This window comes from Apostichopus japonicus, chromosome 15 (assembly GCF_037975245.1).
Source record: "Apostichopus japonicus isolate 1M-3 chromosome 15, ASM3797524v1, whole genome shotgun sequence".
NCBI classification, from domain to species: domain Eukaryota; kingdom Metazoa; phylum Echinodermata; class Holothuroidea; order Aspidochirotida; family Stichopodidae; genus Apostichopus; species Apostichopus japonicus.
The window spans coordinates 15099866-15113049 of NC_092575.1; the positions used below are offsets into that span (position 1 = coordinate 15099866).

The 13184-nt window shown below is 36.6% G+C and overlaps 1 protein-coding gene and 1 non-coding gene across 3 annotated transcripts in view; one reads left to right on the plus strand and one right to left on the minus strand.

The window, feature by feature from the left end:
• Nucleotides 1-13184, minus strand: part of LOC139980592 (P2X purinoceptor 4-like) — a 97413-nt gene that overhangs the window by 5617 nt on the left and 78612 nt on the right. The window contains exons 4-9 of one of the 2 annotated variants that reach the window (XM_071992343.1): nucleotides 9069-9140; nucleotides 7743-7812; nucleotides 6882-6975; nucleotides 6344-6430; nucleotides 4022-4154; nucleotides 1088-1203 (exon numbers count right to left, since the gene is read on the minus strand). In XM_071992343.1, the coding sequence (XP_071848444.1) occupies nucleotides 1088-1203; nucleotides 4022-4154; nucleotides 6344-6430; nucleotides 6882-6975; nucleotides 7743-7812; nucleotides 9069-9140 (572 nt within the window). The remainder of the gene's footprint in view (nucleotides 1-1087; nucleotides 1204-4021; nucleotides 4155-6343; nucleotides 6431-6881; nucleotides 6976-7742; nucleotides 7813-9068; nucleotides 9141-13184) is intronic. The other variant, XM_071992344.1, reaches the window with a different exon arrangement.
• Trnac-aca (transfer RNA cysteine (anticodon ACA)) lies at nucleotides 12703-12774 on the plus strand. The gene has a single exon. It is a non-coding gene; the product is annotated as a tRNA-Cys (tRNA).

Below are 13184 nucleotides of genomic sequence, written 5' to 3' on the forward strand. Positions count from 1 at the left end.
TTCGTTGCTAAGTTTAACGTAAGTTTAGACAACGACGTAAGTTTAGACAACGGCATTTTAGACATCAACGTCGGTTTGAGCAACAGCGTGGTAAAACAGCAGCAGCAACAACGTTAGTTTAGACAACAACAAACTTAGTTTAGACAACGAAATAAGTTTGCCGTTTTCGCGTTCCATAAAAAATAGCTTACATAATTGGGCCATTACACTTTATAATCCCCTACCTTTCACTTTAAAGGCGATACCTTCTTTAGTTGCTTTTAGAAATAAAGTTTACTTAAGCACTTCATCAACATGTACTATAACTGAGAATTGTTGTCTACTACTCAATTATTGCTTGTACTTATTCTAACTTGGGGGGGGGGGGTGAGGGAGGGAAGGGGTAGGGGAAGCAGTGGTTCTGTTTGTTTTTCTTTTCTTTTCTAATTGTAAAGTTCTGTATTTTTTTCAGAGAGTGTCACTACCCGACAAGCCCTATAGGGTTTTTTAGTACACTTCCTTTCACAAGTTTTGTTTCTTATCTCCTTCTATGTTATACGTCACACTTATGTTGTGATAAAACAAAATAACATAAATGAAATGAATGAAATATGAAGCATCACTACATTCTATTTGGGGGGGGGGTACTTTTAACAACTGTTGGCGAGCTTCATTATTACTGATTACCAGTGGCGTATGCAAGTGGGGGGTGGAGCGGGGGTGGGTGGGTAGGGGGATGGATGGCCATCGTATTTACCATAAGTATACCATAAGTACTTCCTAGCACAACCTTGTATTTGGACCAATTATACATCTAATACATACTCTAAATATGCTTCAGATTTTTTTTTTTTAACATTGATTCATGCACTTTATCTAGGTTCCACTTAGGTGGATTACGATGACGTTTGAAAACTCTTTATATTTGCTTTGTAGCTAATCCACTGAATAACAGAACAAAATATCCCAACCCCCCCCCCCAAAAAAAAAAAAATCGAACTTTTGGAAGCAAGAGCTATAATGGTCGTGGAAAATCACAATAGATTGGAAAGGAAAAATAGTGCAAATTGAAAAAGAGCTTGAAAAGATTTTCTCTTTGGATACTCACCTGAAGTTAAATTTGTCTTCCTTGTTTGGAGCAATAAAACTATATTTTGGTACGCAGTGTTTTTCGTTCCAATCTAAATTACATTTCCAATCGATATTAATGATAATGACTCCTCCCTACAGAAAAAAAAAACACAGGAGAGAAATGTTAAAAACTGAAGCACATGAAAGAAGTTGTCAAGAGTTACCTGAAACAATTAGAAGTTTGTCAACTCATCCCCACCCCCATCCCCATCCGCTACCCCCTTGCCGCCACCAAAAAGTCGTCTTAATTGGCCTATATTGTTTTTAGAGAAGCTTTTAATGATCCACTTCCCCAAAACAACCAATAAATATTTGATTCCATTTTTTGGTTTTTGTGTTTAAATTTAAAATTAAGTTTTTTAAAGTAACATAAAATTGGTATTGTTTTTTTGTTGTTGTTATATTTGTATTAACAACACTGTTTACCGACTCGCCTTTGAAATTCGGGAAAAGGAGAAGAATGAATAGGGAACGATATTATCGTTGAAAGACGCTGCATATGAACCCCATGACCACCTACGACATCGAAGACTACGAAGCTCTAGAGAGGACATGGTAAAACATTTTTGATTACGTACGTACGTGCGTACGTACGTACGTAATATTTATAATGTACGTACGTGATAATTTTACGTTCCCTTCCTAAGAAGCATTACGTATATACTGTAACAAACTGGCCTATATGCAAGATACGTGCATACGTAGTGCATATGGTATTACTATATTACAATATAATAATACTTCTCGTTCACTGGACCTCACATTTATCAATCATCCAACCACAGAGGTCAAGCTTAGTTTAACGATTGAGCCGGGGACTAACAAATGCCGGAGACAGACAAGGTACGTTCGTTCGACTAACACTATAGAGATGTTTTTCGCTAACTACTATCCGATACTTTACTGCCATGTAATAAAGGATTTCCTACGAACAATATCATTCCTCTCCATCTAGAAATGAAGATGTATCCCGCAGTATATCACGTATAGGGTCCTTGTGATAACATTGGCTATATCACGTAAAAAAACATGTACGTAGGCCTAAATTTGATAAAAAAAATTTACGTACGTACGTGATTATTATTACGTACGAACGTGATAATTACTACGTTACATATACGTAATAATATTGAGTACGTACGCAATATTATCACATACGTACGTGATAATTATTACGTACGTACGTAATACATATCACGTACGTACGTTATAAACATCACGTACACTGGCGGATCCAGGGCCTTTGTTTGGGAGGGGCCAAAGTGGCATTAGAGTGATATGGGGGAGGGGTCTAAGGGGAGGGGGTGCCCCCCTCCCCTTTTGGAAAATTTTCTATTTCTGAATGCCCTCAGATGCAATTTGGTGCAACAAAAGTGTACAATGGTGATGTTAATTTACTTCTAAAAAAATGTTTCCCAGGTGTAATTTCCTAAAATATTTATGAAACAAAGTTGAGATCATCTTTCTCAAGAAATTTGATTTCTCATAGGTTATAAATTTCTTACAACCAGCCTGTAACTGCAAAATGGTGTTAACTGTAAATCCTCATGCTCATACATTTACCTAGCTCCCAACTCTTGAGAAGGCAAATGCTGGTCCATACCACGAATCGCCGTCCTGGGGGAGGGGTATAAGGGGAGGGGGTGTCCCCCTCCCCTTTTGAATTTTTTTGGAATCCTGGTGATGCCTACATGTAAAATGGTGGCACTAAGAAAGGCTTTTGTCACCCAAAATTTTCTGAGAAATATGCATTTTTTTCTGTGTAACATCAATAAATTGAATAGTAGGTGATAATTCATTCTTTCCCGTGGCATGAAAATGTTCGCTGCTCGCCCCAATGAAAAGAAATATAGGCTAATTTGAGGTTCAAATGATGCTGTAAAGGAGGTTTTATACTCTATTATGCTAAATGCTAAAGAAATGATGGTTGCTAAGTCAAGATTTGATGCAAATTTTTTTATGTACACTTGACAATTACAATGCGTTTTTTTTCGGACGCTTGTGCGGGTCAGCGGGTTTGGGTGTTAGAATGCGGGTCTAATTCCCGCGAATTGCGGGTCAGTTGGGAGCTCTGCATTTAATTTTAAACCAGAAAACGAAAAGGTTTAGACTAGTCTACCACTGCTATTCCTCTCGATGTTTTTAATTTCCAATCATATGATTTAGCGGATGTTCGGAAACACTTTTTGGCTCACCTTTGGGGGGGGGGCATGGCCCCCCTTGGCCCCCCTTGGATCCGCCAGTGATCACGTACATACTCAATATTATTACCTACGTACGTGATAATTATTGCCTACGTACGTAGTATGATTACGTACGTTATATATATTTTTTACCATTTCATCTCTAGAGCTTTGTATAAGACATATTAATAAGGTCAAAATAATGGATTATTGTTTTCTCTTTTACAAGGAGAATGGGGATTCGTTGACGTGTTTTTTTGGGGTTTTTTTTGGGGGGGGGCAGGGGCCATTGTGGAGCGAATTAAGAACCCAACCTGGCGGTAGGGGATCGGGTGAGCTCATAGTTCATACTTTACAGGTAAACGGTTGAGTTTGTGTGTTTGATTAGGCAGACAAACTTTCTCCTTTACTTTGGCAAATACTTAATATGATATTTAAAATAATTAAAAGAAAAATGCACAATTTAGCTATATCTGTTTTTTTCTTATTGCTTAATTGAAGTTTCAAACCGCCTTTTGTTTTGTATTTATACCGCAAAGTTACCAAAGATACTGAGTAGCTTTCTTCATAAAATTACAATTTAGTACATTAAGACACGTTGCTGGTTTCTTTTTTTCACCAAATAAGTTAATTAGCGAATATCGATTGAACTTGATTCCATGCAATCCAAACAAGTTAAACAAATAAATCCAAACATTTCCCCGTATATACAAGACGAAACTAAATACCTTCAAGGCCATTTGCTGGAAGTCTCTACCCGCCTCTCGAGCAATCGTTGATAGCTTAAATATGGGACAAAATTTATGGTTCGGATCGGAACTGTTGAAATTACAGTTGAAGTTATTACTCAAAATATTCGTCCTTTTGAGGAAAAAGAAAAAGGATACATAAATAAATATAAAGAAAAACAAAACAAATAATTTTTAATTTTTTTAATGACAATATATATATATATATATATATATATATATATATATATATATATTTATATATATATATATATATATATATATATATATATATGTATATCCTGATATGAGAAGGCTGAGCCACGGGGTCGGGGGGGGGGACGTACGTTGAGCCGACCCCCTAAATACAGGCGTTAACTACGCCTTTGATAGTAGCATCAACAATTTCCGAATAATGCAATTTATAAGATAAATTCACAAGTTTTCTGAAGCTTAACTCAAACTTTTCAGCTTAATTTAAGCGTTTCAACATCATCAAGGAAGAGGTTCCAAATTCTGGCAGCTAACAATAACTAAATATTTCAAATATTTCGCAACAAAGTTGTTCTCAAACACACACTTGTCGAAAGTTAAGTTAGTGAATAAAAATGTCTCTACGAGGCAAAACGCTTTATATGATGGCATCATTCCCTTTCTTGAAATTGAAGATAAGATTTTACGTTGTTTGTTATATCCCCTGGGATCCATATTATAAAGTGCAACAGCGTAAAATAACGTTTATCGAAACCTCAATCACCCGAAATTTCAATTACGTCTTAAAATAGTCTTGTACAATAGCCATAATGTACAATCGCCAATCGAACATATAAGCCGATCCACACAGAGGTTACAGTAACTACTGTAAATCTTAAACATTTTGTACTACAGTTAATACTGGAATTGTGCTGACAAATCGATAGCATGTGCTATTAGGATTACAGTAAGAACTGAGGATATGTGTTATCCCAACAAATCCACTTTTGGGATATACTCATATCCTCAGTTCTTACTGTAATCCTAATAGCACATGCTGCCGATTTACAGCACGATCCAGTTTTACTTCGGTACAAAACTTTTAAGATTTTATAGTAGTAACTGTGTTCTCTGATAACATATTAATCCAGTGTAATTTGGTGAGCTTATTCAATGCAAAAAAGCTTGTACAACGTAAAATAGCATTTAATGCAGTTATATAACGTCGTTACTTCAAAAGAGAAAAATTATAAATTAAAACCATTGAAACTATCAGACAATTGTTTCTCTTCTTAAGGAAAAAAAATGAACCGCGTAACCTCAATCACCCATTTTGAAATAATGTACTTTCAATTCCAAATTACGTCTTAAAATAGTCTATACACAAACTTGAAAGTAGCAATGTCTTTAATATTGTAAAATCGATCAATCGAACATATTAATCCAGGTTCATTTGGTTGAGCTTAACAAGTTAACATGACGCCTGACTGTTGGCATGAAATTATTATTCATTCTGTTCAATTTCTATCGCCTTGAAGGGAGATTATGGCCGGGAAGGGATGAGGGGGGGGGGAGGGGGGTGTGTGTAAATGATAGTGGGTACTTCAAGGGGGTAGTATATACCTACTATAAATAAAATACAAAGTTTTCATCGTTGGGATTTAACCCCTTATTGTTATGTAGTTTTTATTTTTTAAATAATAATTTTTTTGTTACAACTTTTTATATAGTTTGATGTATTCATTAAAACTTTTTTTTGCCATTAAAGTTACCCGAACGTTCATTGACCGTATATACCACAGATAAATCATGATAGATTACGCCATCATAAAATCGTTCGGAAATTTGAAGCGATTGCCGGGTTATCGAATTAGAAACAAGTCATATTTGTGATATATTATATTTAAGTCTGAATCATCGAAATTGTGGAATAGTAGGAAAGAACACGTCCCGGGTGAAAACTCTCTTTTTTATATCTTTTTAAATAAAATCTTTTTAACTTTTATCTTTACTGTAATATCTTGTATCTCAGTATTTGCCTCGAATATAGTTGTATCCTGTTTTTACATTTATATTAATATCGGTTTTTCTGCCTTCTTTTAAGGCTACTAGAGATATTTAACAATTATGGACTTCCAATGTCACTTCAACATATTTCATCCAGATGGGACCTTTAATGACAGCTTTCTCTATAAGATTTTGCATCTGAGAAATAAAGTTGAACATCAATTCAAAAATAATCAAAATTCAAAAAATTTAAACTGATCGCAAAGAGTACGGTAGCCCAGCATTTTGAGGCATCAAACATGTGTTCACTGTAGAGTGACAACAATGATCTTATGGACTTACTTCGTAAAATTAAATTTTGGAAAGGAAATAGCATTTCTAATCATAACCGTGAAATTTCCCGCTGCTCCTAGAACTGCCTCATCTTTTCTGTGATCAAAAAAGAAAAGAAAAAGAGGATAAAATAGGAAGACAAAAGGAGAAGCAGAAATTAAAACAATAAAGAGTAACAAATTATCAAAACGCAGATTATGAATTTGAAATAATCTTAAACTACTTTACCCAGACTTTTGAAAAACCTTGCTAAGTATAGCCTCCTTAAATGACCAGAAATACCAGAGCATTTTGCACGTTTATCCGAGAGAGTTGACGTCAATGGGGAAGCGGAAAGGTGGTAAATTAAAGGTCACATGTTTAGAGCGTGTGTCTGCGCTTGTGGAGGAGAGAGAGAAATGTGAGGAAGGGGCCGGGGGGGGGGAGGCGGTGGACGGTGGTGGTGAGAAAGAATGTTGTGGTTCACAAAAATATGAAATATCAACTAAACATCTCCTTAAAGTGAAGTATGTCGTTTCAAACTCGTCATTTTAAGAAGTATACTTACAATGGTAGCAAGTCCACTTCTGTAGGACACCACGCTTGGACTTCACAACTACTTTGGCTGCCTTTGTAAGGCACGCATCTGCCTGTCAACCGACCTGTGAAATCACAAAACAAAACCCTTTTTTTTAACCCTTTAAAAGAATATTTGGGTCTACCCCTTCCCTTTACCCACGTCTACGCCACTGGTTGGTTACTTAATTTCAAGAAAATTCCGTTATAGCAAACGTCTGAACTGAGGAATTATGACGTCATGCACTTACGTCACAGTATACCGCGAAACTAGCACTACAACATACCGTTTCACAAACATGATAGATCAGGTCATCCGTTATTGGTCCGAAATTGTAGCGTAATAAAAAAAAAATTGCAAGTAGATTTCAAAATGACTTCTTAGAAGCCTTGCTCTTCGATATTAAGCTCTGTCATAGAGGAGCACCAAACTACAATATCTCAATATGGGTAACTACTCTCACAGTGACAGTAAAATTCTTCTTAAAATGTAATCATGCTTGAACTAGCTGGTACGAGGGAATGAGGGGTGGTGGGGGGGGGGGGATGATGGCCATTAATCGTAAGGCAATCTTTACAGGTAAACTATATGAGCTTTGAGGGCAGAGGGGTGCAGTTGGGAGAAGGTAGAAAACAGTATTGTGGTGATGAATGGGAGGGTGGAGGGGGTGGGGGGGGGGGAGACAGCTCGTTCTTTAGCAAGAATACAGAGACGAATAAGGCAGGGTGTGGGGTGGGGGTGGGGGAAGGGGTGGAAGTTAAATGCGTGCAGTGAAAGGAACATAATGTAATCATTCCACACGGTGATTGAGTATGACTGATATATTATATTATAGTTTATTGCGATTCTTACCGTTAGTTTTTGGGTTTTCAGTGCCGGGAACACATGTGGAATCGTTAATACACGGGCGTATTGTAGGATCCTAAAACGAGTCAGTGAGGAAAAAAAAAGAAGAGGCTATGAAAGTGATGAAACTAGTCAAATGTTACTTCTAGAAATTTGAAGAAAAAAAAACGAAGAATTGACTCTGAAAATGTTTCATCCAAATTGATATGATTATTCGTATTATTGGCTTGCACGATGAGTTTAATACTTTTGAAGGGAAATAAAACACGATAAATGTTATCGATGGTTCAAAACATAATATATCAATATAAGAATATCCATTTTTTAATTTTGTAAAAGAGTATTTTTCATGCCCCCAAAAATGGTCATTTGACAGTTGACGTATACTAAGAACAGGTCTTTCGCCATAACTAGATAGATCTCTAAGTCCAAATTGAAGCCAGAATCCGCTAAAATTGAGTCTTTTTAGTGAGCCGTTCCATTGAGCAACCCCACTCCCCGCCATGACTGAAACGGAGTTCAGTTCCCGGACGTAGAAGAAGAACACGGAGCGAAAATCAACGTATTAAGGGCTGTATTAAGCGCTGTATTAAGCGCTATATAAATGTAATTTATTATTATTTATTACATCACTATTACGTCGTCGTTACATGGTTCCATTTTAACCTCATGCAGCCTCTGAAGAAGATCCTGCTAGGATCGCAACGTTAGGCCCTATTACTTACACATTCTCTTACACAGGCTCTTTAGTGGATAAAGCAGTTTGCTAGCAGTTTTTGTTTTATTTTTATTTTTCTTGTTCCATTTTAGTTCGTATCGTATCGTATCGTTGATGTTGTTATTGTTGTTGTTTGCTTCTTATATTATTTGCCATCATTTTTTTGGTACTATTTCAAGTGTTTTACTTCTACCTCCCCCCCCCCATTCTTGTTAATTTCTTTTAACGAGGGAGGGGTGTTCGGAGGGTTTAATCAACTCTTGAGATTTTCAGTATTAATAGAAGGCGCCCTAAAAAATAGCTATTTTGCTTAACTTGTTGATTATATGAAACTTGGTAAAGCATTAATTAAGATGCTTCTTTTTTATCCACAACATCACCGTGTTATGTCTGTAATATGAATAAAATCAGTTGATATACCTGTGAGTTAGCACTATCGGTTTTGCTATGTTTGTTATGCTTTGTTATGCTAAAAGGCGCCATTGCTAAATGTAACGGTTGAATGTAAATCTGGACGGTATCATACAAAACAATTCGATATTAAACTTTATCTCTTCTGAATCGACCTTACAGATACTGTCATAGGTAAATGCATAAAGTATGCGCGCACTCACCTCTGCGCACTCTCCTCGAGTTTGTCTGTTAGTTAGCACCATGTTAGTCATCACAAAAAAGCCGTTGCTCTGCTGTAGAAAAATTGGTAAAACACGAGGTAAAAAATATTGATATCCCATAATGCACTTGAGTTTTTTTCTTACGACAATGGAACAGAAGAAGAAGAAGAAAGATAAGGAAAATAAAGACCCCCCCCCAAACGAAAGGAGGGTATGCTTATCTGAATCATTTTGAAGCGCAACGCAGACCTTTGACTAATAGCCCATCTTAGCAGACTAGTATGTACGACTAACATAGTTTTAGTCCTGTGTGACCAGCACCAAGGTGTCTCTTTTAATTTTTTCTATGGTTCGGTTACTTCATATTTGTTAATTAACGTTAATTTATTTTGTCCCCTCCTCCTCCCCACCAACCCACCCCCTCCCTAGAAAAAGTCACAAGCCTTACCAGCATTCTGTATGTTATTTAATTATTCAGTTTCAATTCCCTGGTATTTTTCTATTGTATTGATATATATTTAAAGGATAGCAAAATTTATAAATATATTCCATTTTATTTCAATTGGAAATCGTTTTATCCCTAGAGATGGATAGCGCTCAAGTTGTCACAATTTGTTCCAACTGTGGATGTTAAACAAACAAAAAATATATTAGATGCATATTTCTCTAACCGCGAAGGCCCAACAAATTTGGCGACAAGGAACTGCTTCTTTCTGTAATATCGCCGTCGTTTAGTAACACTTGAGTCCAGCTGTTTGCTTTTCATCAATTGCTAAAATTTACTGGAATGTATTTTGACAGCTCACAAGAACAGGAGAGGAAACATTTGAACGTCCCTCTGCAAACGTTGCAAGGTAATCCATATGACCACAAGACGCACCTGGTGCACTTTATCCGTACCAGCGAATTATAATAAAAGGATGGCTTTAGCAGAAGTTAAAGGGTGTGAAGACTCGCGCAACGTCCTAATGCCGGTAATTTGACCTAGTTTCGAATGAGGTGTAACAGAACACCACCACCACCACCACCATCGATCCAGAAAATACACACACAGCTTGCCAACGTCGGTAATTAGACACTAGTGTACAGTCAGTACATACAGCTGCGGTCAATACCCACATCACAGTAATACAAACGATACAGCGATGGACATCTCAGTCCAGCTAAAGATAACAATTAAGGTATCACGTTTCATTACTGCATGCATTTTGTAGCGACACGAACAAAACGTCACTTTCAAGCACAGAAAGTTAACTTTTTTTCTAGATGGCCGCTCGCGGTTTGGGGCGAGTCTTCAATGCCTTTAAGTCTTGCTGTTTTTCAGTCCAAGAAGAAGAAGAAGAAGAAGAAGAAGAAGAAGAAGAAGAAGAAGAAGAAGAAGAAGAAGAAGAAGAAGAGAAGAAGAAGAAGAAGAAGAAGAAGAAGAAGAAGAAGAAGAAGAAGAAGAAGAAGAAGAAGAAGAAGAAGAAGAGAAGAAGAAGAAGAAGAGAAGAAGAAGAAGAAGAAGAAGAAGAAGAAGAAGAAGAAGAAGAAGAAGAAGAAGAAGAAGAAGAGAAGAAGAAGAAGAAGAAGAAGAAGAAGAAGAAGAAGAAGAAGAAGAAGAAGAAGAAGAAGAAGAAGAAGAAGAAGAAGAAGAAGAAGAAGAAGAAGAAGAAGAAGAAGAAGAAGAAGAAGAAGAAGAAGAAGAAAGAAGAAGAAGAAGAAGAAGAAGAAGAAGAAGAAGAAGAAGAAGAAGAAGAAGAAGAAGAAGAAGAAGAAGAAAGAAGAAGAAGAAGAAGAAGAAGAAGAAGAAGAGAAGAAGAAGAAGAAAGAAGAAGAAGAAGAAGAAGGAAGAAGAAGAAGAAGAAGAAGAAGAAGAAGAAGAAGAAGAAGAAGAAGAAGAAGAAGAAGAAGAAGAAGAAGAAGAAGAAAGAAGAAGAAGAAGAAGAAGAAGAAGAAGAAGAAGAAGAAGAAGAAGAAGAAGAAGAAGAAGAAGAAGAAGAAGAAGAAAGAAGAAGAAGAAGAAGAAGAAGAAGAAGAAGAAGAAGAAGAAGAAGAAGAAGAAGAAGAAGAAGAAGAAGAAGAAGAAGAAGAAGAGAAGAAGAGAAGAAGAAGAAGAAGAAGAAGAAGAAGAAGAAGAAGAAGAAGAAGAAGAAGAAGAAGAAGAAGAAGAAGAAGAGAAGAAGAAGAAGAAGAAGAAGAAGAAGAAGAAGAAGAAGAAGAAGAAGAAGAAGAAGAAGAAGAAGAAGAAGAAGAAGAAGAAGAAGAAGAAGAAGAAGAAAACCAAAGAGTGCTAGTAATATGCTAATAATTGCTACAGCTATTCCAATATTCAAGATATGCAACTTTAAAAGGTGCTTAAATTATGGAATGTACCTTTAAAATATCTTTTATACCCAAATGGACGGTGAAATCATTTCTTCAGTGCACTATCAATGTTAATCCATTGTTTCATAAATTGTAATTATTCAACGGAAACATGTTCCTTTAACTTCATGTAAATAACATAGCAACCGTGGATAAAATTCAGCACCATTTATCCTTGACAAATTCTTAAAATATTATTGAAAAAAAGTCTCATTGAGCTATGTGTATAGCATCGGAGGAACCGACGTAGTAATCTGTTTATTAGATTATATCATAGTCTAGTCACTGTAACCCATGAACCTCGGTAATTCAAAGGGTCATTTCTCAAAAATATAAAAATGTTAGACATATTTAGACATACAACCTGGAATGTTAGCAACGGATTGTAACGGTCTAACAACATATCTCCGCTCGTCAACCATTTTAAATTATCTTGTTCTTTACAGTGTATAGGATAGTTATTGTAATATTAAATCCATTTACGTTTGCCCTATAGGGAGAGGTAGTGATGGGAGTAGGTTTTGGGCGTTGGGGTTGGGGGTGGGGGGTGGGGGGTTGGGGGGGCTTCCATCGCTGTACCGCTACTATATCACTTCATAAGTGACGAGTTTTTACAATGACACACCACGTAGAAACTCATATACTTTATATTCGCAAACACATACGCGCGCACACATTGACACGCGCATTATCGTCACAACTCTACCAGATATCCGTCCGAATCCGTTCTGCGAATTCCAACTATATAAGACCTTCAGCACACTGAAGACATTCAGCTGATCTACAGGTGAGGCACACATTCACTCTCCACCTCTCTCCACCTGTATACGAGGAGAGCGACAGTTGAGGGGAAAACATGATAAAGCTTCCATTACTCAGTTCCATATCTTCTTAATACATAGAACTTATCCCGACTAAGCTGTAGGCTTATAGTGTTGGCTGATTAACCCTCTCCATTTTTATCGTGAGTATTCGTTCAGTTAAGTGTGTACACAGAGATACAAACATTTTGTTGTTTGCTGTTTCTACTCTCCTTCTGTCTTTGCAGGGTATGTTTCTCCGAGGTTTCTTAGAACACTTCTATTCACAATTATGCATGCTGTATTTATGTATATATATAGATCCGGCTTTAAGAATCACAAATGATTTCGAGTTGATTAGCATCATGTTTGATCTCTAGAGTAAGGCAAAATATGTCACCAAAAACAGAAGTTCGATACAGGTGACAAACGCCTACAGTGGAATTACGACCTTCCTTACCGGTTTGGAACCTCTGGACATACAATCAGCGTCCATAGCCTAGTGGTTAGGGTGTCCGCGTACAGAGCGGAAGGCCCGGGTTCGAATCCCGGTGGAGGCTGGAAGTTTGTTCACTGTTCTTGATTTTCCAACTCATTACGATTTTCATTTATATATATATATATATATATATATATATATATATATATATATATATATATATATATATATATATATATATATATATATATATAATTTGAACCTTCAAAATTCAAATTCAGAACAGAATACTTTCGGCCAAGAGTTTTGCCATCAAAACGCCAACTTCTCCATTTGAAACAAATCGTTCTGTATAAAAACGAAAGGTTAAATTTGTGGAAGGTTTAAAGTGGGAAATGCTGGGCTTGAAAGCCTTTACCTCTTTTATTTTGTCTTTTCAGCGTAACTTTTATATATTTTTTAACCCCACCCCCCGCCCCCGCTCCTCTACGAGTCGTGTAACGTCAGCGGGAACGTATCTTCCCGTATTTT